The sequence below is a fragment of the Phacochoerus africanus genome, chromosome 2 (assembly GCF_016906955.1).
Source record: "Phacochoerus africanus isolate WHEZ1 chromosome 2, ROS_Pafr_v1, whole genome shotgun sequence".
NCBI lineage: Eukaryota > Metazoa > Chordata > Mammalia > Artiodactyla > Suidae > Phacochoerus > Phacochoerus africanus.
The window spans coordinates 106776976-106802701 of NC_062545.1; the positions used below are offsets into that span (position 1 = coordinate 106776976).

Consider the following 25726-nt stretch of genomic DNA (forward strand, 5'->3'; position numbering starts at 1 on the left):
CTAACATTATCGAGATCTTGTTAACTTCGGGACAAAATTTTAGTTTCTCCAGCAATTTAACTACCCTTTGAAAAATGAACCAAAATCCAAGTTTCATGTTTAAATAAATGAAACATAATGTTAATAGACTGAATCACAGACACTGAAGTGGTGCCCAAGCTCATTTTCCCCCTTAGTGGTAGTTAGATGATCAAATATAATACTAAAAGACTAAAGGCTTGTGGCTCTTTTATATATATTTAAAACACACAGTAAGAACATAACATCTTAAATCATTTAGAAGGAAAAGGGCTTATCAACCAAAATCTTTGGAAATTTCATCAAATTTAAATATCTGCAAACAATCCAAACAAAAAGAAAAAAAACCCCAACATTTGCTATGGAGGGCATTTCACACATGAACCAAATGGCGTTATCACATTTTCCTTCAAGTAAACTAGTCATTAAACCCCATTAGAAAGAATACAAGAGCAATATGAAGACATCCTCAAATACCACGGACAGGATCAGAACACTCTGGGAGGAAGTGTTCATCTATCACGGGCTTTCTTTCCATTGCATAAATTACTTCACATTTCTACAATGCAATGTTGAAATAGCCTCCAAGTTTTGCAAAGGAGATCAATGTCCATTCTACAAAAATATTAGCTTACAGTACATAACACTGAATAATTTTAATCTGTACATTTTTCCCCCCTCCCATCATAGGTGACACACATCAGTTTGTACAAGTTAGGAAAAAAAAAAACAAAAACAAAAAACCCATCTGGTTGTTTACATCTGGATTAATAGTCAACAGAATCAACCAGAAGTAGTAGGGTAGGGAGAGTTGGAGAAGGTATCAATACACTGTAACATGAATTGGGATTAACAATAGCCGGCTCTTAACAAAATGATACAAAAGAGACCCTCTTAGATTTTTGACTGAAAAGATCTAGCTGAGGAGATCTTTTCGACCAACTGATCCGTAAGTGTGAGGCTGACTTGGCTTAGCAAGCTGCCGCACAATGGAAAGCACTGGCAACAAGGGCGCAGTTCAAAGCTCTTCGAATGCATAGCTTCAGTGTTACATGGACATTAATTATTAGTTAATCCTCTAGACAGTTTTCTTTTTTGTTTTGCATGCATCTTGTTCCATTTTCATTAAGGGCATCTCTTCCTTGGTCAATCATGTGCTTTGCCTTTCAATTTGTTTTTGTGACTTTTATTTTATTTTATTTTTTTGTATGTTTTGTCTGTTAAGCTGTCAATACCTCCAACACTTGGAAAATGAAATCTAGATGTGGTTTTACTTACAGAAGAGAATCAGAGCTATATGGACAATGCAAAATGAAATGAAACAAGTGTCAGAAACAGTTTATAAAAATGGCACATTTATTGCTACAGAACGGTCATGTACATGACTTCATCGAATAACTACAGATGGGAAACAGGTAATGGCCTAGACCAAGCTGGGTTTGTTTTTGTCTTGAAGGAACTCCAGCACACAACCTGTTTGGACACTTCTACAAATCAGAAATACACCAAAAACATGAAAAAATCGAGGCACTCAGCCACACATTGAAAACAAGGTGTAACTGTTTATCTTTTTTTTAAAATGTTTTCCCTTTTTTTCTTTTTTTTAACAATTTTTTTTTTAGTTTTTAATGCTGCAGCTATGTGTACAGTCGCAAAAAATTTCCCCGCTGCGACCTACAACTAAAAAAACAAAAACAAAACAAAAACAAAAAACAAACAAAAAAGCTACCATACAGTTTCATCTCAGTAACACATGGTAAAATAACATCTTTTAAATAGTAAAATAAAGTAACAAACTTTTACTCATAATGATTCCAAAAATCTACAAAGAAGAAATATTCAGAATCTGACAATTTTTTTGTAATATTCATGGTATAAAAGGATTGCTCCTGCGAAAAATAAGCCAAATATATTTTTTATTTTTTAAATTTAGTTTTTTTTTCCTACTAGGGTGTACTACAGTCTATTTTATAGCAAAAAGAGCACTAGACAAACAAAGCTTTATAACAAAAAGCCAGGCACTGATACATGGTAAATCTCTGCTTTTTTTTTTTTTTTCTTATCTTCACTTAATTGCATCACAAGTAACAAGAATGAAAAAGGCCACAGTTCATATATTTTCACCATTACATATGTCTATAATACTTGAAATGAGTATGGCAAAACCAGCACTGCACAAAGATGAGTCCACTTCAAGTCCCATGAGAGAGAGCGTGTCTCTAAAGAAAAACAAACAGAACCAAAGCAAAATAAAAAGAGAGGCCTAAAGGCCTTGGTGCCCCATTGTGTTGGAATTCCTCATATTCCATCTTGACTTTTTTTTTTTTTTTTGTTTCCAGTCAGCCAGCAGACTAAATTTTTGTGCTTGTTTATGCTGAAATTGTTTCATTCCTGACTCAAGTTCACTTTTGGACACAGATCATATTCTGCCTGTTGGATCCAAGACGAAAATCCTCTTTAACCCCAAGTCTTGGTTCAACACCCTCCCCACCCCCACCCCCCAATCCCTCATCAAAATAAAGATCACCAAAAAAAAAAAAAAAATCAAGAAATAGGAAAAAGCGAAAACCAAAAAGGAATCGGAAGACTGAATCAGAACCAGTTGCGTTACTGGATGGACTGACAGTTGTATAAACATTAGTGTTCCTTGCAGCTACACAGAAGACAAATGGTAGAAATTCCTAGATGAACAGATCCCTATTCTGCATACTCATAAATTACTTGAATGTGGAGGTGGATCAACTGTTCCAAGTTGCTTTTATTAAAGCCCATGACTCTTAAACAGATCCCCAGCCTCAGTATCATCATATATATAGTGTAGTATGGACCCTTAGGACATTTTTGTATAGTACTTTAATCCTAACTGTCTTCTGCTAAATTTCACTCAAAAATCCAGCACAGGATACCAATATCTTACCTGGGTTTGATAATTACAAAACAACAACAAGAAAAAACACACTAAAAAGGCCACATTCCCTTTCATCTTTTTTCCTTTTTAATGGGGATGCAACCCAATGAATACAGATAGGTGCAGATGTTTCTCCACCAAGCAAAAAAAAAGTAGTGAGCAGCTTTTGGTGGCCGTTATAAAGTTTTTCGCTTATTTCCAAAGGGAATTCCACAAGAGAGGTATTACATTACTGATTAATGAATACATCAAAGCTGGTGAGCAATAAATTGCAGCTTTTTTTACTCTGTTTGAGAACAAAATAGAAAGCACCGATTTAAAAAATAATCCAAGAACTACAATTTAATTTTTTTTTTTGCTTTGCTTACAGATTTGAAAAACTTTAAATCAGCTCTATGAAAGCACCTTGATGATAACATGTATCAAAAGTGCCAATCTTAAAATGTACATCAACGCAGGGAGTGTTTCCAGTTCCCTAAAGAGTAAACACCATACTTTCTTCTATACACTTATCCTGAATGTGATCAGAGTATACCTGCTTCCTATATAATATTGTTCCTAGGGATACCCGCCTTGGTAGACTATACAAAGTGAGTGCAGAATGTACCACTAAAAGGAAATCGTCAACATACTGAGGGTACAAGTACACATGGTTTCCATTACTCAGGAGGAGAGGAGAGGATACAATATTGTCTTCCATGCCCTTCTTGGAGCCCCTTTGTTCGTCCATTTTCACAGGAAAGCCTCAACATAACTTTTTCATGAAGTCTGATTGCTGCTATTCTAAGGTTTTAATCCACCTCCACATTTTAGAACTTATCAACAAATCAAAGTATTTTAGTTTTATCACTACTGAACATATTTACAGTTTTCAACACACACACAGCTAATCAAAATGTTTATGGGTTTGTAAAAGATGACCACGTGGTAACTATCTTATTTGTTCTTACATTTTCAGAAATGAACATAAAATTCAGATTCTTGTAGCTCACTATTTCATTTCAATGAGACGGTTTTTCAACCACACAGGTAAAAAAAACAAAAAAAAGAAAAGAAACAAAAACCAATACAATGTATTAAAACACATAATAACAAGAGTCTACATGTAAAAATATAACTTTTACATACACGATTTCAAAATAATGATACGTTTGCCATTTGTTGCATAAAATTTACAAATGTATTTCATTACTATATAAACTGGCAAAACAGGAGAACAGATGGAACATTTAGACCATTTCGATGGGTTTATGGCATTTACTCAGTGCTGATAGGTGGAAAAACTACTTGAACAAGGGATTTTTTTTTTTCTTAATACATGCCAAGATTGTGTGGCTGTAAAAATAGAAACGAGTTAGAGACAAAAGGATGCTGACAAATACTTAACTAGGAGCACTATTTCTTTACTGCACTATACACCAAAGTCAGTCATTATAAAGATTCACGATGGAAGTTGGTTCAATTGTGCCCAGACGTCAAAGCTAGCTATCTGATGAGTTGCTGTGCCATAGCTTGATCTATGTTTCTATCAAATATGTTAAGTATAAACTTCATTCATACTGGCCAGAGAAACACTGCACTACCCCTCCTCAAGAAAGTGCAACTTAATGCTTTAGGACTTATAAGGCTTGTTATAATGCTGCATGATGATTGAATATTGGCATTTTTTTTTTTTCAGACGAGGGAGGAGGCAGTTAAGTCATCTACATCTTAGTAAACCCATTTTGAAAAAAAAAATCAAGAAAGCAACAAAATCAATCAGCTCTGTCACACTACTTGCAATTTTCTCATTGGATGGTTGTTGAACTTTACTTGGTTTTTTTTTTGTTTTTGTTTTTGTTTTTTTCCAAAAATCTGACCATGTATTCAGAAACACCTCACTGCACACTACTTCGGCTACACATGTAGGTTAACACTTTAATCATTTTGTTAAATCACAGCCACTTTGATTATGTTATGTTTCCGATGATATAAACATTGGAAGGCACAGTGGTAACATTGTAGCATTCTAACCTTGTACCTCTGAAAATCCCAGAAGAGGGTCACAAATGCAACATTACAATTCAGACAAACTCTTTTTGCCATGTCTTGGTAATGCTGCTTGTTAATATCTACACATGATGTGACTTTAAGTCCTGTGTTCCCAAAAGACTGAAGAAACAACTTTCTACTTATTTATGAATGAAAAGCAACATCGGGATCAGCATTTCATCCTGCACTACCCCTCCGGAAGCAGAGTTGGCACTACAGGTTACAAGAACAAACCAGGGAAAGGGACAGAAATAAGACCAAAAAAAAAAAAAAAATCCGTATTTACAGTAAAATCTTTCTTTTAAAAAAGTTAATCAGTACTATTTTTTTACAGGAGAAAAAAGTCTGAAACAAATGAACAAAAGCTTACCATAGTCACTAAATTTTTAATATATATTTATATATATATTTATATATATATTTGTCATAGGTCTATAAGATCCATCTGTCCCTCCTACCCTAAGGAATGGCTAATGTCATCACTTCGCTGTCATCAGGACGTTTGCTGGTTTTGTTACGAGGGCAGCCGAGCTTCCCTTCCTTATTCAATATCCGGTAATTATAAACACTAGCTGACTTGAATACCAACAAAAACGGTCATGTAGTTTTCTTCAGAAGTACACTTTTTCATTATTGCAAGTTTACAATTTTTTTAAATTAAATATTTTTTTCAGACTTACAAATTAATTATATATTTTTTTTTTCTCCAAAAGAAGTTTAGGCACAAATGCATTGTTCCACAGTGTGGAAAGATTGCCATTCAGTCTCTGGGCTGCGTCTCAGCCTGCACATACTGCTTTAAACATTCTAAATGATATGTTAAAGAGAGTCACCCCCCCAAGTTGCGCTTTTTTTCTTTCTTTCATTTTTTTTTGTTTGTTTTTCGGTTTTTTGATAATTGGGAATGCTGAAACCTCTTGCGTCTGTGATTCATAACTACTCAGACTTGTCTTATATTACAAAAAAGGGGGTTAAGGAGAAGTGTTTATGTGGGTTTAAGATAATACAGCTGTTAAGGAAGTGGTCTCTTGTATTAATGAAGCAATGTGGCAACTTGGACCTGAGAAGGAAGAGAGAAAGATCAATTAATACATTTATAACAGAAGATGGAAAGCTTTTATTTTTTCAACTTTTTTTTTTCCAAGGGGGGTAAATAATCTGTTAATCTGGGTCAAATATGGCTTTCATGGCTGATGCCCTGGTGAGAGCAACAAAGGAAAAGCTTTCAGAAACGGCTGAAGACAACTTGCCCTTTTACATCTGTCCCATGTGATTGGATGCATCTCCCATGCCAGGGTGCGGGCCCGCCAGGGAGAGTGGGGGCGGCTCCGAGGACACCTTTTCCTCTTCCCTTCTTTTCAGACACGCAGCTTTCGGATTTAGATTCCTTTCTGTGGAAGAGGAAAGCACAGAGCATTTTGGTAATGCCTAGAGTTGTCATGGAACTGATCCTTTTTCTGAGTTTCTACCTTCTAGCATAAAAGCGCCAGTTAGGAAAACGCATACTACTATGATTCATTTGCTCAGTGGCAGGTAGAAGTTGAGGTGCCAGGTGCAATAGTGCAACTACTTTACAGCCTAAGAACGTTGGTAAAGCAAACACCCTCAGCTCTGATTACTGAGAGTACCTATGGACATGCCCTGAGGCAGTCTTACTGATAAGAAAAGTCCTCTGACTTAATTACGGGAGAAAGGAGAGCTGCCTTATAGATTTAGACACAATTCAAACAATGATGCTGTCTATCCTGATGAAACTATACTTCAAAAACATATATGGGAAAGACATGGAAACATATAGCTAAGACATGGAAACATATAGCTAAGACATGGAAAAAACCTAAATGTCCACTGACGAATGAATTAAGAAGATGTGCCATATATATATGAATATATGAATACTACTCAGTCATAAAAGGAATGAAATAATGACACTTAGAGCAACATGGATGCAACTAGAGATTATCATACTAAGTGAAGTTAGAAAGACAAATACCATATGATATCACTTATAATGTGGACTCTTTATGGAATGGCATAAATGAACCTATCTACAAAACAGAAAAAGACTCACAGACACAGAGAACAGAGTTGTGGTTGCCAAGGGAGAGGGGGGAAGGGGGAAGAGAGTGGGATGGACTGGGAGTTTGGGGTTAGCAGATGCAAACTATTACATTTTGAATGGATAAGCAATGAGGTCCTACTGTACAGCACAGGGAACTCGATCCAATCTCTTGGGATAGATCATGAAGAAAGATAATATAAGAAACAGAATGTATATATATATGTGTGACTAGGTCATTTTGCTGTACAGCAAAAATTGACATAACACTGTAAATCAACTGTACTTTAATTTAAAAAAAGAAATAGGCAAAAGGACCTTAGGAACAAAACTAGTGAAATCTGAATAAAGTCTGTATTTCAGTTAATAGTAACAAACCAAGGTTGGTTTTCTTAGTGTGATAAATGCACCATAGTCATGTAAGATGTGGACATAAGGGAACTAGAACTCTGCACTACCTTCGCAACTTTTCTGTAAGTCAAAAAGTACCCTAAAATTTAAAAAATATAAAGAAACAATGATGCTGAAGGATGCTTAAGAGTCTGCTCTCTGCTACCACTCTCCTATCAGCTCCCTCCAGCCCTGGGCTTCCGTGGGTGACCTCTGCGAGAAGGCCGACTGGCTTGCACTGACCTCGGACTTGCTGCTCCAGGCTGAGGATGACGGCCACGGCCTGGTGGAGGATCAGGAGCTTGGTCTGGGGCTTATCACTCTTGAGGTGGAGCTGCACCATGCGGCCCAGCTCCTTGAATGCCTCGTTGATGTCTCGGACACGCAGGCGCTCTCGGGCGTTGTTGGCCATCCTCCGCTCCTTCTCCCTCTCTGCCTTCTGCTCCGGTGTCAGGTCCTCATCATCATTATTGCTGTGGGACAAAAAGGATGCAACGTTTTCTAATGGTGTGGGGGAAAAGATGGTTTCTAAATTCCTTTTGCTTTCTTCCCAGTTTTCGGGGAACTTCTCCATCTCAAGCTCTTGTCCTTGGCAGAATTTTCCATCCACCTGAGCTTGGCGCTGCTTTAGGTGGCTGTGCTGGTCCCTACGTGAGAACGTTTGGTGTCTCCCAGACATGAAACCCAAACCCAGCAGGACAGGTTTAAGTTGGGGCCCAGGGTGCACCATGTTCATGGAGGGAAACAAAAAGAAAAACAAAACCTTTATCCATAAGGCTACACACTGCAAAGCAGGTCACAGTCAACTTCAGCTCAAGCTACACTTCAGGACCACAATTCAGAAGGTGTTTTAGATTGAAGCTGGTTTTTAACTTTCATACTGTGACATCTGAAACCTGAAGAAAACCAGTGATTGAAAAATAATGTGGATAGGTCAAAATTAACATGATGAAGCTTAAAGAGGATTAAGAAGGTCCTCCATTCAAGAAAACAGAGCCAGGGGATTGAAGTCAAGGGCCTATTGTCTATCAACCAGCTTGGGAGGCTTGGTGAGTCCACTAAATGTATGTGGGCCTCACTTTCTCCATGTATTGAAACATGATCTCCCTGGCCTTTAACATTATAGATGTTTACGATCCTCCAATCAAATTGGGGAAACCTGAGCTGATAAGAGTTACATGCAAAACAAACAAAACCTGACCCAACCCAAACACATACTGGTGATCAATGACCATGACCTTGTGAGTCAGAAATGAAGTCAAAAAGCTGATCTTTGATTGTGAGAATAGAAATATTATATGATTGTTATCAAAGGCATGGTTGGAACCAGGCATCTGGAAAGACGAGATGACTTCTGTTTCTGGGTGTCATGCTGACAAATTAGAAACTTTTGAATGGGGGTGGAGTGGGGGAATAGGAATGATGAGCCACCTGGAAAGCATGTCATAGCAGGAAGATTTCACGGCATCAAGGCTTTAAATAGTTCCTGGGTGATCACGTCAAAAAGAGAGGTGTGGGAGATGTCTTGCCTCGGGAAGGTAGGAGAGAAAGAGAACTCTTCGAGGGGAACAGTCTGAATGAACACAAGTGAAAAGCTTTGGGGGGGGTTTCGAGAGATATAAAAGAAGAAGCAAACTTCATTCAAAAAAACAGAGTCTCCATCTCAAGAAACAACGTGGAGGATGCGAATTAACCAAAGTTCAGTCCTTAACTGAACTCAAGGACTATCCAGGTTAGCTTCTACGTTAAAATCCCATGAATCTGAAATGGGCACAGAATAGAGATGATAATCACAACCTTTCAAAGCTGGAGGAACACAGGGGAGGTTATCTACTCAATTTAATGTACACATAATGAATACTGGCTTAAAATGCACAGCTCCGAGTCTTCCCCTGGAGAACCTCTGGGTAACTTCCACATTGCAATAAGAATCCACTAGGACAGAGAAGCCCCAGTCAGTCAGAAATGGAGCGGTGTTCTTGGGTTGTAGCACAAGCTAAGTAAGCCAAGAACACTTGTAAGGGAAGGAGGGAAGAAGCCAGCAAGGAAAGATGCTGGAAGACTTGGCTCATCTTCCCGCAGGTTAAACTCCCTTCCAGATGGGACTGTCTGCCTAGGAGGTGTGGGGATGAACACTGAACTGAACCCACTGGAAAGCGCTCCCTTTCTCTGCCATCTGATTCTTCTCACTTCCCCTGCCAGTCTCCCTCTCTCTCTCCCACCCATGACCTCTGCTGATGCCAAGGAAATCAAGGTTACTATCAATTCATGTCCACGTTCCATGTCACAAATAGGCTGTAATGAGGGAAAAGAGAACAGAGTCGAGTTTCTGCCGGTCCTGTCCTGAAGTTAATAATTTGGGTAAGGTTTTTACACAGTGAACATGTGCCATGCCTTTTCCAAAGTGGGCCTCGAACTGGGAACTTGTTTTCCAAAGGTATTCAGGCCAATAGCCAATCAGAATTGATTCTCCACTTATAACTAAGGTGGTGATGTGAACAAAACTGCCTAGAAAAGGAAAGCATTGCTTTACACCACAGTTTTGGAGGCCTGAAGTAAATGTCCAAAGAGTGATCTTTTAAAAGAAGAAGATTCTTAACAGTGAGTTAAAATGCTGTACTGAAACTTCAAAAGAATCCATTGATATGCACGTGTTATGGTCACTAGTTAAGTTACCAACAGCTGAGTGAACTAACAAAGAAGATGCTAAGGATGTAAAAGGCCCTCCTTGGGATGTCTTACCACCGTGGCCAGGAGTCAGGAAACTCTAGTAATGGTGAAAAGGTGTAAGCTTGATGCTTCCAGACCTTTTGAAACTGTGGTTGAATTTATAACAAAATTTATCTCAGAAATTATAAAAGCACTATAAAGGCACATCAAAGTCCAATAAAGGAATTAAATGAAAAGGTGGCATCTTCTTAATTCCTATAGGACAGCAGGTTCAACCTTGAGAATGACAGCCTTTAAAAGGGAGGTATCGTCTTAGTACAATTCATTTAGTTTGCAAATAAAAACAATCCAAGGGAACTAAGGCAAAGAACATGGGTATCATGATATATATATAAAAAAATCTGATTATCAGATTAAAGTCCAAGGAGACAGATTCTAATGTAAAGATATTGGGGACTTAGGAAAACCAATCAGAAACTATTTTCCTGCATTGTTGCATTTTCTGTAGAATGGAGTAGCCAGGAGGGGAAAAAAAAAAAAAAAAAAGGAGCAATTTAGATATTGCTCTTCTATGTCTCAACATGTTTAGGATAAAGCTGGAAAATCAGTACTTTCCTACTTCTGAGGAAAGAAAAAAGTTACAGTTGCATATACATCAATTGAGCTTTCATCTTGGCTAAGATCTCTTTTAAGAAATATTTTCAGAAGAACATTTCTGACCAACTTTGTAGAATTAAGCATAGTTTTACAAATTGACTGCTTGCATTTGAATCAGTTACAAATTATTTTTGCCGTGTGTCATGATCAGCCCTGGGTCCAAATTCATAAATGCAAAGACAGTTTCAGCTTTCCTAGAGTACAGGCATCTCAAACGATGCTCGGTCTCTAGAGTAAGCCTTTCGTTTTTCTTTTCAGCTGCAGATTTACCTGCCAGGAAAAAACAGAATAGTTTCTTCCCGTTCTGTTCACTTCATCAAAGTCCAATAAAGGAATTAAATGAAGCGACAGTATTATATACTGTTACCTAGATCTTGACCTAGTAATGGATTTGATATCCTTCTTGTCGTCATCTAATTTCTTGTCCTCGGAAGATTTCGTGTCTTGCAGGTTTTCGTCGCCCTCGTCGTCGGACTTGATCTCAGAGCTGCCGGAGGAGACACTCTGGCCCTGCAATCCTGGCGGCATGCCTGCAGGAAAAAAAAAAAAGAGAGAGAGAGAGAGAGAGACCAGGTGATACGGCCACCAAAGCCTTGATGCACAGACACGCACACCCCAGGCTGGAGAGCTGCCAGCTCCACAGTGCAGACTGCCGAACTGTGATCTGTCACTTTTTTCATGCTCTTTGGTGAAGTTTCAAAAATGCACCTGCGGAAACAAGTTTTCCCTGCATTGGCTCTGAGGTTAAATTCTATTTTGCAATCTTTTGGAGTAGATGGTAATTTCACTGTCTACAAAACATCAACTTAATTGCAATGAAAATCATAATCATGAAAATCACACACCTCAATGTTCTGATTAAGAACCCAAGTAAATATCAGCTATTATATTGAGTTTCTTCCATATGCAATGATTTAATAGAAAAATGTCCTTAAAATATAATTCCCAGGGAGTACGCTAAATATGTACAGTCAAGGCTTCAATAGATACCCTAATGAAATTCCGAAATTAGGCTTCTCTTATCCTCCAGGAGTAATCAGCATTTAAAAATGGTACATATGGAAAGCAGTTACTGCTCACTTAAGACTTTCCTAGCTTTATCACTGTTAACTTTCTAAGAGCAAAACGTATTTTCAACTCTAGTCCTAATGTAATCATTCATTTCTGGGGCAGATATGTGTCTATTTGCTATTTCTTCTATTTGTACTCTGTGAAGTCTAGGATCTTGTCACTCAAAATCTGGTCAGTGGGCCAGGGGCATTCTTATTTCCTGGGAGCTCCTTATGCTCCTGGGAGCCTAAGAGAAATGCAGAACCCCAGGCCAACTGAATCAAAATTGGCATTTTACCAAGATCCTCAGGTTGTGCTCATGTGGTTGCTGATCGAGGACAGAGAAAGAAAACCCCAAGGCTCTTTAAAAGAAAGGACCATCACAGTATTGCTAGTCAGATAAAAATGAGCAGGCATACCACATACATAATTACCACTCAGATGCATACAATGTCTAAGAGGTGGGAAAATGCTTACCCGTATTGATTCTTGCAGCAATGTTATCATTTTTATTCTCAACAGGAGGGGGAGGAGAGGTTATGTAAGTGTCCCCTAGTCACCTAGCCGGCCAGTCAATGGGGAGTCTGGGACCCAGGTCTTGCCCTGGCAGCACCACCTCCAGAGGTCACAGAAAGTTGACGGGAGTCAGTGGTAGGAGGTGGTCCTGCCACAAGTCCTAGGGGCTTGATGACTCAAGAGCAAAAATCATCCAACCAAGTTCCATGTTTTAAATGTACCTGCATTTCCGTCCATCTTACACAACAAAAGCCATTTCCTTCCTTCCTATCCATTTGGAAATATCATGTGCAGGCTGCAACTAACCACATTAGAGGTCCTGAACGAGCACAATGTGGAAATAGCTAAAATAAAATTTCCTCTCATCAGTCTGTTGTCTCATTCCCTGCTGAAATAGTCGTAGGACTTCAGAGGATGCTGGAGGAAAACAGTGACCGAAGAAACACAATTAGCCGGCTCCGTTTGCCCATTTACTTACCATTTTTTGGATCAAAATGGATTCTTGGTTTTCTGCCAGTACTTCCTGAGGGATGAATGCCAAGTAAGCATGGGATTAACACTGGATCCATTGTTTCAGTGAGGTCAGAAGTGGCCCTCCGGGGCGGACCTACCTCTGTAAGGGTCCTGGGGTGGGTTCAAATCAGGGGAAGTTGCAGACTGGACAGGAAGCTGTGGTACTGGAACCTGGTTTGGGACAAGAGAATGGCTGCCCCTCAGGGCCACGCCGTCTTCACGATGGGCCCCAACCTGCAAGGGGGAGAGGAACTGTAGAGATGAGTGGGAACCAGAGGTATGCCAGCTATTTATTTCCGGGGGGCAGCCAGGACCCACTTAAGGAAGGCTAGCCTTTGAAAAACAATACTCCCAAATGCATCTCACTAGAGGGCGCTGAAGGACCACATATGCACCTAGAGTCCCCAGCAAAAAACACTTTGAGCTCCGTAAGATGCCGTGCTGTACATTCAGTGACAAATATGGCAGAGTAGCTCAGGCAGGTAAAACGTCAAATTGTCTCCCAGGGTGCTGCAGTGGAGCGCACTGATTCGTACCCATCTGTCTTCTATCATGTCCGCCAACAGATCTGACAATTATCTTAATGCCCATATGCTTAATTGTGGGCTTCTCAATTCCCCCATTGCTATCGGAAATCCTACAGGAATTTCAATTTGGCATTCGACTTTCATTTCAGGGGATAAGATTCTCAGGCCTGCCATTTTTTTTTTCCATAATGCCAGCTAAGCCTCTGACAGCGGAAGCTACAGCAGTATGGGACATAGCCCCTGCTCGGTACAAATATAATAAAATGTCACCTGGCTTTCCAAAACTGGCAGCCCATTCCAAATTAATGTTTACTGTATTTCATCAGCTGCTGAGTTCCAAATCCAAAGGGGGACCGTTTCTGCCAATGCCACCATACCGGAAAATGTACCAATAAAGGTTTTATTAAACACACCAGTAATGCCATCATTGCCATGCAAAGATGTTTGGACATTTTTCCATTTTTTTTTCCCTTCACTATTCTGATCCTAGAAAGACGCCATATTGTAAACACTCTCCAGGCTTCCAAGAATAAAATTATAGAGTAGAGCATGATGCCTTGGTCTGGAAAAATTACTGCTGAGCTTTTTATTAACTACTACTACCACCTACACTCTGGGGTCCAGAGATGTTGAATTTGTAGCACTGAGACAGCAATTGCTGACTTTACAGAGTACCCCTTCAAGTAAGACCATTAAGCACTTGCAAACCAGAAGGAACATGAGTAGTGTTTTTGCTGGCATTTCCAAGTAGGTATTTATTTTCTTGGCCTACTGTTAAGTGAACATTTACACAGGACAGTGAGGTCTAGCATTAGAAATATCTATCTATAAATTTATACTGCTATGAAATCAAAAAGTGTAATTTTTTCCAATCTAAAACATAAAACCACAAAGCAGAATCTTCACCCATTTGCTACCCAACATTTTTAAAGAGATAAGAATCTCCTCTTAAATAGTAGGAATTTGAACTGATAACAATGCAACTCATAGAACCAAAGGAAGCACGTGCTACCTCAAGGCAGCCTAGTATAAAGCGTCACCTTCATATGCTCCAAAACAGTACAGAAGAAAATAATTCGGGGGGAGGGGGAAGGGTCATATACATCATGCTCAGATTCAAAAATGCAACAAGAACAAAACTATTATAGATAGAATAGATAAACGACAAGGTCCTACTGGATAGCACAGGGTATCTTCAACATTCTGTGATAAACCGTAATGGAAAAGAACATGAAGAAGAATCTCCCTATCTCTCTCTCTCTCTATGTATCTATTTATCTATATCACTTTGCTGTACAGCAGAAGTTAACACAACACTGTAAACCAACTATACTTTAATAAAGTATATGTATAAAAGAGTTACAATAAAATACAGCAAGAAGGGCAAAGGGTTTAAGGGCTGGGAAGCATCAGGAATGCTGTAGCTGAGACATCTGAGGAGTCTAATGCTGTCTGCCACCTGTGTGCCGGTGTCCCTTCCGAGAACAGTTTGAACAGTAGTTATTTAGTTTCTATGTAGGTGTTTCAAATACACTGAGACCCTGATTATCTTGCAAAGCAGCTCACTCCATTTTCACAAGTTGACCTCTTTATACATTCTACCCACTGGTTCTAGTTTCAGTTTCCAGAGTTCCATGGACTAAGTGTCAGTGCTTTTCACATATTTAACACCACTGGCATGCCACTCCCATCTTTCATCTGTAACTGAAGCCTGATCTCTTCTGGGCAGACCATGCCCAGTTCTTCAACCATTCCTCACTCTTTGTGTAGGTTTTTATTTTCCTTCTGAACCTATTTTTCCATTTGTGCATTTAGAAGACGGATTCAATCAATGATTATCCTTTCAATCTAAGATGTCAACTTGCAGGCATGAATTTTAGAGGCCTTGATCAAGTGGTAGCTCTTTAAGACTGTCAATCCATGTTAACATAAATAATTACCCAAGTGCCAATTCTCAGTTACTGGCATTCCCAATGGATTTAATCTCTCTCCACAAAGGATGATTCTAAGGTAGAATCACTGAAGGTGAGCACAGCAGAGAGGTACCCTCCTTCTATTTTAGAATCATTCTATTAAAACTCTCAAGCCTTCTTTGTGGGTGGCTAAGATGCAATTTAAGGTTAATATTTCACTTTGCAATTGAAACACACTCAGTTATTACTCCCCAATATTTCTTCTTCTTTTTTTCTTTCTTTCTAGATTACATTTAATTTTTAAAAGAGGGTAAAAGAACCCACAATCAATCACCTTTCTATTTTCTTGGCCTCAACTGTTATGAAAGACAGTGTAACTGAGAGAAAATCACACCACAGTGAGAATCAATAATGCATAGATTCTACCTGTAACTGGTCTTTGTTAGCTGGATAATCAAGAGTAAGTTATTCCAATCCAAAATGGAGAAAATAATACTGGAAGTTTTATAGAATAAGTCCCACATTTATTGCAAGGCGCAGCAGTATACAAGACAGCTGGTACACAATAATTCAAAATACTTGTATGTATTCTAGTTGAAAATACTTGCAGACCACATAAAAATAAGAGTCTATGCAGTTCAAGAACCCTTAGAACTCAAGCTACTTTCACTTATGATCCTCTTTGCACCGTCTCTCTTTTGTTCACATCCATTTGATTTGAAATCTCTCTCCTGCAAAATGAGAGTAAAATCTTAAGTGATACTGTAAGTATGATTGCAAAGATACATGTTCCAATTATATTTTTGGATTTTAGGTCATGCATGTGATCTAAGTCTATCTATTTTCTGGAGATCATCTTAGATCATGTCAGGTATGATATCATTTTCCATAGAGTAAGTTAGAAACAAAGCTATCCTTGATATTCGAAGGATACTGCAAACTATGCACAGTCTAGGTCAGATGAATGGCTAATGAGAGGTCCATATCCATGGACCTACCTAATGAGCTTGATTCTCTGGGATCAATTCCACTGCCTGTGGCTCCGGAATAGCATTCCAATCTGGAGAATTAGCTTTGCTTTGCTTGTTTCCTTGGCCACAGACAGCATTTCCTAACCCTATTTACTTCTTCCTCAGAAACATGATTTCTAGTCACATAAGAGACAAGGAAAAGGACATAGCGAATGGCCATCACAAGCCCATCAATAGAATAACTCAGAAAGAGACAGAGGAACCAATACTATTATCTGTACATCTGAAAGTCAGGATGCGTCTGCCTACAAATATATAATAATGCAATGAGAAGAAAAGCATATTCCTTTTACCAGCCAAGCGATTCTAAGGATGGCACTGAGAAAATCCATACTTCATTAAAGCCCTATTTTGATAACCTCTTCATCTAGGTAAGCAACAGTTGAAAGTTAAAAGGCGGCCTAGGAAAAAAGTGAATTGTATCAATATTGATTGTAACTTTTTTGCAGTCTTTAAGAACAGAGTTTCTTATTGTCACAGACAATATGATTTCAGATATATCTATACTAGTAGAAGAGAACTAAAATCTAAAAATTATTCAATAATTGTGAGCTGACTGATCAAAATAGTCCATTTATTAATTCAACAAGTATTTCCTCATCTAGCCTCTGCTTGTCACTCCACGAGGTGCTGGGGACAGGATGGGGAATAACTAGTAACTTATCCGAGGCCTCTGCCCCTCTGGAACTTAAGAGTGAACCTTGGATTTTGGTGGGACTTTAGTGGAGTGATCCATTTGTTTGTGGGGTTTAACAGTAAGGACTAGAAACTCAGTCCAGCTCGCTCAAGTAAAAGGAGATTTAACAGGAAGAATTCTGTGACCCAGGTTTTGGGCCTGGAGAACTCTTAGGACCTAAGGCTACACCTCATCTCTTAGGGGTTATTAGAATGGACTCTCTCCTCCTCCAGCTGGTACCTTTGTCTCTGTCTGGCTTCTGCCCACTCAGGACAATAACCTGAACACTTCTCTTCCTTTATGGGAGCTCCCAGGACATCTTTTCATGTTCTGAACCCACTGTGAACTCTTTTTCTTAGTATGTCCAAGTTCAGACCGCCAAGATCATCTGATGGCGCAGCTCATCATTTAGAAGCAGACCATGTGCCATCTGATGAATAGGCTGGCCTGGGATAAAGTATACTCATCCCTGGTCCAAAGAGCTACAAAAGAAGAGGAGGCAAGGGCATGTGGTCCCAACATGGTGGCCCCTTCCTCAGGCGCAGTGAATCACGCCTCTTCTGTGCCAATAGCTACATTTCACTGAATCTTGGGCCAAGCAATATTCAAATTCTGACACAGCTATTATTTATTTATTTATTAGTTTGTCTTTTTAGCACTGCACCTGCAGCATATGGAAGTTTCCAGGCTAGAGGTCCAATCGAAGCCATAGCCACCGGCCTACACCACAGCCACAGCAATGCAGGATCGGAGCTGTGTCTGTGACCTAGGCCACAGCTGATGGCAACACCGGATCCTTAACTCACTGAGCAAGGCCAGGGATCAAACCCACATCCTCATGATTACTAGTCGGGTTCGGTAACTCCTGAGCCACAATGGGAACTCCTGACACAGCTATTTAAATTCTCCTGTGTGACTTTATCATTGGGAATAATTAAATACCTTTAGAAAGTATTTAGAAGGTATTACCCCTTTTGAATCACATAAACACCGTATAATTTTAAATAATCTTACTTTTCAAGAAATGGATTGGTATTTTAAAAACACTTTTCAATCACGGTATGTAGACTTTAAGGGCCTGGGGAGACTTGAATGCTAGTTAGGACAAACTTCTTATTTTACAGAGAAGAAAGATGAGGCCAAAAATGGTTAAGTGACTTAGCGAACATTTGGTTAAAGGACTACAACAGATTTTGAACTTGGAAAACTTCTAACAACATTGAGCAATTTGGGTTCGTATCAATATACCCACATGCACAGATGGGGGGGGTAGAGTTAATGGACAAAAAGGGGTTACCTCCTGGAATTTTCATTTTATACACACTGTGTGTATGTGTGTGTGTGGGTAGGTGGGTGCACATAGGGGAAAAAAATATCATAGTTCACCAACTCAGGCCAAGGCCAAGATGTCTAACTAAATTACAAAATTTAATATTTGCCACAACTCCTGCAACACAAACAGATTTAAAAGATATGCAGCTTCAAATTAGGTGGCTGTTGGCAAGGCTGTTTTTACGTGGGGATGCACACAGAGCATCCTGGTAAATATCCTTATCCTGATCCTCAAGCTAATAACAAACACCACGAACAAAAAAGACATTCACTGTTTCTGCTCTTTGTTTCCAGGGAGTATTGTGAAAGTAATTATTCTGTTGTATTTAAGAGGCCTATTTCATGGATGGGAAAATGTATTAAATTTCATTTGGCAGTTATTCAATCCTTGTTAATGTTATCTCCAGAGATAACTGCTTCAAAAACAGGCTTTCAGAGCCCAGTTCTTTCTCCTCTCTACCATAATCTTTCTAAAAGAGTTCAGGACGGGAACTTTGAGAAACTTGTCAGCAACTTCTAGACCAAGCGACAGTGACAAAGAACCAGAAAGGCTGTTAGAAACATTTTAGTCTATCAAAACGAAAGTTGGCCTTTAATGGCATCTGGTTCAAAATCTTCCTTGTGACAGAGGTGGTTTTTTTTTTTTTTTTTTTTTTTTTAAAAGAAGAGAAATCACAACAGAAAAATGGGACAAAAGAAAAATGTCTTGGCCACTTTTACTTTTCTCTCTTTCTCTTGTTTTGCCATTATCATTAAAAAAAAAAAAGTTCATGAGCTTTTTTACTGTAATTAGGCACCCATTGACAGAGAAAACTGTCTGAACTGTAATCTCTCCATGAAATATCAATTATACAAGACAGTGGTAGGGTGCTAGATTTCAGTTTTAATTATCTTGCCAGATTTGTGTCATATTGGAGGAAAGCAAACATTTTCCCAAATGTGCAAAAATACCACTTAGTCCAAAAGGTGCATCTTTTAAAGAGGTGGGAAGGGGTCATGCAAACTTTTTTTTAATAGTTCACAGACAGGAACTATTAAAAGTTGGAAGTTCAGGACAAAGCGGTGGTAGACACTGGGACGAACAAAACTAGAGCCACTGAATTCTGTAGAAAATGAGACTTAGCTCTGATGACCAACTTGTTCGTGTGAAAGCCCTGACATCTGGGACACTCTTCAACCACAAATATAATTTCCATACTCCTCAATTTTAAAAAATTATCAGACCGTTAAAAAAATTCATGTGATAAAACAGTCAAAGGACTTGTCACTAAAGTTAGATCTGGTATCACTGCTTTACTCTGGATTTTGATTCTTAAAATGTTCATTGGGGGAAGACCTCCTAATTTTCTTAAAAAACCTTTTTTTTTTTTTTTTTTTGCCCCCTAGAAACCTCACAGCTGCCCTTAGGTTTTGCCTAAAATGCAAGGTAATTCCTTTATGGGAAATTCTTGGAAATTCATTTAATGCTTATTCCTCAGCTGGTAAAATAATTTTTGAGAGGATTTAAACTTGAGTTAAATGACCCTGACCTGTCATGTGATCAGCTAGGCTGAAACTCCCACAATGTCTACCAAAATGGTTAAAAAGGAATAATTTTGTGATCTAGTTTAGAGATGCAAATGGCCATCACCTGATTTCAGTTCATCTTTTTTTTTTTCTTCACTCATAAGTTCCATCTATTAAAACTGTTTCATTTCTCTCCTCTGGATCCCCACCCTCTACCCCCAATTCTCTACATCATTTTCCTACACAGGAAACCAGAACTGGATGTGGCCCACCAAGTGGGGACCTAGGTGAGTGGTTAACAGTGTCCATTCAGTCCTGTCCTTGCCCCGGGTTGCAGGTCAGTAAGAGGGAAGGTTGGAGGGAACTAAAGTCAACCCATGACCATGTCCAGGGCACCAAGCCCATGTAGCAGAGAGTACAGTGCAGTTTTGCAATTTCTTGCAAGCAGCTTCTCTTGTCTAGAGCGAAGGAAAAGGCGATTGGACAGGATGTTTACTTGGAATTTCTGGTCCCCACCATGTAAGCACATCTGTGTGAGACTATCTGGCACGCAATGTGCTCTGCAAGTCCATCACTAGGGATTCAGCCATGCCTAACTGGCCTTTTATTTTTTCAAATGCTTTTCTTATTATCCCAGTATCACCTGCTGATGGTAATCTATTTGGTTTGTTGCAGCATATGGAAGTTTCCAGGCTAGGGGTCGTAGCTGCCAACCTATGCCACAGCCACAGCAATATGGGATCCGAGCTGCATCTGCGACCTACACCACAGCTCACAGCTCACAGCAGTGCCGGATCATTAACCCACTGAGCGAGGCCAAGGATCGACGGAACTCGTGTCCTCATGGATCCTAGTCAGGTTCATTACCACTGAGCCACAGAGGGAACTCCTTGATTATAACCTCTTTGGAAAGGCAATGGCAGTGTAAAGAAGCTTGCCTAAACTAATAAAATATTTCTTCCTCATCATTTCTGAAACACTCAGTTTGTAAATGCTATGTTCTCTGCCCATCACCTGGTCCCTTGCAAATCCAAGTTCATGGCTTTTCAGGTTTCTGTGGATTATGTCTCAGATCAATGCCTTCTGCTTCTGGGTCTCTCACCCAGACACCAGAGAACCATTCCGGCTCCTTCCTATTCTTAAATTCCTTCATCTCAGTCTTCAGGTACCTACTTGGGGCCCTTCTCTTCCACATCTCTGAGGCTTGAGCTAAGCCCTCCCTCTTCTGTCTGCCAGGGCGGGTTTCCTTCCCCACTGACCCACTGACCACTTCACTTTTATTAGTCCCACTTCTCTTCCTCTTACTCCTCCTGGAAGGTCTGAGTCTCCAGAATTCTCACCATCTTGCTGGGCCTGGACAGGGTTCTCCTGTACTGTTCAGTCTGGACGCCACCCTTAAAACACACTACCGGCCACTGTCTAATATGGTAGGGCGTACGTGTCAATGATTTTGTTTAGCTGCTATTCAGAAAGCCTATCCTTGTCCTGAGGTGTAAGCATTCTAAGGGCGAGGGCTGGGTCCTTGTATGGGATCAGACTACCACAAGGCGAATTAGGGGTTTCCTTAACAGTAAAGGATGACACCTATGGCATCTACCTTGGGAGACTATCTGCAATCTAAACGCTTTTGGTACTGCTGAATATCGGTTTAGCATGTTCCTATCAAAAGAAAAAAAAAACAAACATTTCATTTAATTCAACAAATGCCTTGAATGTCTATTATATGCAAGACATGATTTAGGTATTTGCAGGAAAAATAACGAACAAAAGATGTGAGTATTACTTTATGGTCTCTTACACCTTACTGGTGGATCAAAACAACTACTATACAAGGCAAAACAAGATGAATGTCATGAAGGGGTACAGGTCGTGAAGGGGTTTAAAGGATGAGTGAAATCACACTGGATGAAGAAACCAGGGACTACTTTAAGAAGAAGGTGACATTTTAGGTACTTTTCAAATGATGGGTAGAATTTTGATATAGATTATCTACAGATCAGCTTAAATGGCATTTAACATTAATTAACATCTCAACTTTAAATGAAAGTTGCTATTTTCACAAGAAGTGCCAATATTTAGATTATGCATATATGAAGCAGCAGCTAAGGACTGCAAATCAACGTGTTTTCACGTTGTCAGAGACATATTTTGGACAAAAAGCAGACTTCTGTAAAGCCCTTTATAAACCTCAATGGCTTTGTTACAAAGGGAGCAACATAGGGCATTTTGGATACAAATGGAACCTCGCTGTATGTGTGTATTATTGGCCCAAATGATTCACTCTTATTTAACTGCAATGAAGTCTTTCATCTCCCAGCTATACAGTAATAGTTTCCATATGACCGGTGGCTCTGCTATAAATAAGATCAAAAGCAAAAGAAAGGATTTAATAAAAGAAAATGACATTAAGAGTAGCATTAAATCAGGGAAAAAAAATACCAATATCCAACTTTTTTTTTTTAAGAGCAAAGCTTCACAGAGCACCAAGCCGTTTCCCCAATATGTCATGAAAAGGCATTTGCAAGTGGTAGGCATGCACAAAATCCATTTGTGTATGCCTGAGAGTGGCAAAGATGAAGTTGGGGGCTGGGAGGTTGGGGAAGAACACCCCCATTTAGAGGCAGGAGGAGAACAGGTACTGGACCAAACAGCAAGTTTCACGCTGTGGAGTTCAAGGGAATGGGCCTGTGGCGGACGTCCATCCACTGCTCTGTCCTTGGCTGTTCTATTTAATGGAGATGGACTTTTTGGTAATCCTGAGTCTCTCAGAGAATCATAACATTGCTCAACTCGACTACATAAGTTCTGAGAAAGGAAGTTTTTTTTGGCAATGCACAGTGACCCGATACGAAGAGCCAACTTCCCAAACAAATTTTCTTCTAGTTCTTTAAAAAAAAAATTACAATGTTAATCTCTATTCCCGACTGGATAAACAGCTGCTAATAACCTCCAGCGCCCAAGGGAGGAGTTCATTTCCTTTCATCTTCAGTCTGGTGGATATCTGACGTGCACTGGACTTTAGCGATTCCACATGTTTTGTGCTTTGCCATGCAAAACTGCCTGGCCTTGCCCATGCAGGTCCCTCTTCTTTCCTTCTCTGAGACCACATCCAGGAACTCAAGAGGATGGACCAGGCTCTGGGACTACTTATTTGAAACTGTAGTTCTTTTTACTGTGGGTGTATTTAGAGAGGAAATTCAAGTACATAAAGGAAGTTAAAGGCTTGGACCTTCGTTTTTGAAGCCTTAGGAGGGAAACAGCCATTTCAGAGGGAGCTAATTACGCACTCAAGGGCTGGCTACGTTCAAAGATACTCTATTTCTAACAGCATCGCTAACGTGAATACTTTATCTATTTGCCTCCTAAATAAAGGAGCCAACCTCAACACTTTTTCCTCTAATAGGAAGGACTCTGCAGAAGATTATAGGGCCAGCCGGGCCCCAGCGTCTTTCTCACTTGTTCCTGAGCACCTGCTTTTACTGGTGACCTCAGTTCTACACCTCAAGATTCAGACACTTCGCAAAACAGCTTTTTAAACAAAAACCAGCTGTTTCCCATCTAGACTACAGGGGGAAAAATTGGGGGCAGCTTACAGAAACATTACCCAGAGACTACCATTCTCCAATAACTTTCACACACTTTCAGCTCCAAACGAGACCCGGTCCTGTTGCAGAAGCCAGGGAGAAGGCAAAAATGTGAAATTAAAATGTGGAAACTTAACACCGTGGTTTTTGACAATACGTCCAATTAACTGCATGAAAATGAATGTGGCTATTGTATCAGGACAATGCTTCCCCAAAGATGTCATTTAACTAATACTGGACAGATCTTTCCGTTAAACTCAACTTTATAGTTGTAAGATGATTTATGGATCCAGAGGAAGCTATAATTATGTACAACTTCAAATGCCAACCAATTAGGTAAAATCCCCGCATTTCAGAAATTTGAGTTTAAAGCTTCATTTTTTGTTGTTTAGGTTTTCCTTCCTAAAGCTGCTCTGCCTAAACCCTCTTATTTCGAATCCATTTTACACTTCTGTTTTCTAAGCAATTAAGATACTTTTGATTTGAAAAAAAAATTTACAGCCACAATAAAAGTTAAAATAACACAACAGCCACAGGTTTTGGAAAAAAAAAAAATACAAAATGGCCAAGGCTGAGTCTTGGCTTTTAAATGGTGCCAAGTTGCTCCAGCATTTTCTGTTTTGGTATGAATGACATAACTGAATTACTTCATGAGCTGCTACTTTAATTCCTAAGGGTGGAAAATTCCATGAGTTAATTTGATTTGGATGTAAAAAATATACACGAAAACTCACTCTTCCTGTGGACTCTCCTGTGAAAGATCCGAGCCAATTGTTGGAGCTGTTGAGCTCCGAGGAGGGCCTTTCCGCCCAACGCAGCCCTGCCTGGCACACCGCAAGGGCCGGTATCATGGGGTCATTTTCTCACTCCCATCTGCACACATAAGATCCTTTATTTTCTGTTTTTTTTTTTTTTTTTTTTTTTTTTGATCCTGTTTATTCTATGGCTCTGTAATGCCCTCCTCGCCTGCCTCTGTTCAAGTCTGATGCAGGCTTGAATGTGAGCTCAGTGACACCTTTTCCTAGTGGTCCCCTAAGGCTGGCCAACGTTCACCCTTCTCTGAATCACTTCTGAGGTCACTTAATCATTCCACGCTACATTATACTTAGTTAGGTACAGACTTGTGTTATCACCCTCCCAGAGTCAAAGGCCTGTGGGCTCAGAGACTTTTTCTTGCACGTTTATGTGTCCCCTAAGGAGCTGAAACACAGACCATGCCGAAGGATGAATAAATATCAGAGTATTTTTTAACCTGTACCATACAGACTTCTCCCTTCAGAAAATCGGCTCTCCTGAGAAAAAGAGGGTAATACTATTTCTTCAAATGCAAGGGTTGTGTCTTTTCTAAGTGACGGACAGTTTGGCACTGTGGCCTTGTCCCTAATACAGTATAACTGTGCTATGGGAAGTGTTTAAGAAGGAAGTCAAAATGCGTTAAGGTCCTACAGTCTATTTTAAATGTGTTTCTTATAAAACCTTTCCTTTTATTTTTATTGTCTTCAATTTCTTTCATCAATGTCATAGGTTTCAGGACACAGTTCTTTCACCTTTTTGGTTAAATTCATTCTTAGGTATTTTATTCTTTTCAATTTGATTGTAAATAGCACGGTTTTCTTGATTTTTCTCTTTTAAAATTATCGTCGATTTACAGTGTTGTGTCAATTTCTGCTGTACAGCACAGTGACCTAGTCACGCATATGCAGACATTCCTTTTCTCAGACTGTCCTCCATTGTGCTCTATCACAAAAGACTGGATATAGTTTCCTATGCTATATGGCAGGACCTCATTCTAAATGTAAGAGTTTGCACCTACCAACCCCAAACTCCCCATCCATCCCACTCCCTCTCTCCTCCCCCTTGGCAACCACAAGTCTGTTCTCTATGTCTGAGTCTGTTCCTCTTTTGTAAATAGGTTCATTTTTACATTTTAAAAGTCAGGAGACAACCATTTTGGCTTTTGTATATTTAAATATTTAAAGTTCATGTCACCAGGGTACTAAACACATCCTTTGGGGGAAAATTAAGGAACTAGGCGTGGTTTGTCCTAGACGTATGGAGAGAAGGGCTCCTTTGGGTTTGACAGTCCAATGCAGACTGACTGTCTCATTTCTAGGTCATGGGCCTGAGTTTGAGTAAAAAGGAGATTAGGGGAATAAAATGGGGGATATACCTAATTTAGACCCAGTGGGATCTGGACATGCATGGTGCCTCACCACTTGCCTCAGGGGTTGTTAATGGTGAGTAAACGGTCTCACTGCCATGGCTGTATTCGAACCTCTTGACTTGTTTAAGTGAATGCAGAAATAACACATGGTGGGCTCAAGGATTCTACTATGACTATTATA

The 25726-nt window shown here is 39.5% G+C and overlaps 1 protein-coding gene across 21 annotated transcripts in view; it reads right to left on the bottom strand.

Annotated features, from left to right (window-relative positions):
* Nucleotides 1-1356: 1356 nt before the first annotated feature.
* Nucleotides 1357-25726, bottom strand: part of TCF4 (transcription factor 4) — a 365917-nt gene continuing 341547 nt past the window's right edge. For 8 of the 21 annotated variants that reach the window (XM_047765454.1, XM_047765445.1, XM_047765399.1 and 5 more), the window contains 5 exons: nucleotides 12911-13046; nucleotides 11101-11263; nucleotides 7650-7879; nucleotides 6208-6348; nucleotides 1357-6017 (listed from right to left, as the gene is read on the bottom strand). In XM_047765454.1, the coding sequence (XP_047621410.1) occupies nucleotides 6212-6348; nucleotides 7650-7879; nucleotides 11101-11263; nucleotides 12911-13046 (666 nt within the window). In that variant the 3' untranslated portion in view covers nucleotides 1357-6017; nucleotides 6208-6211. Of the gene's footprint in view, nucleotides 6018-6207; nucleotides 6349-7649; nucleotides 7880-11100; nucleotides 11264-12777; nucleotides 12823-12910; nucleotides 13047-25726 lie in introns of all 21 variants that reach the window. The other 13 variants (XM_047765432.1, XM_047765360.1, XM_047765366.1 and 10 more) reach the window with 3 other exon arrangements.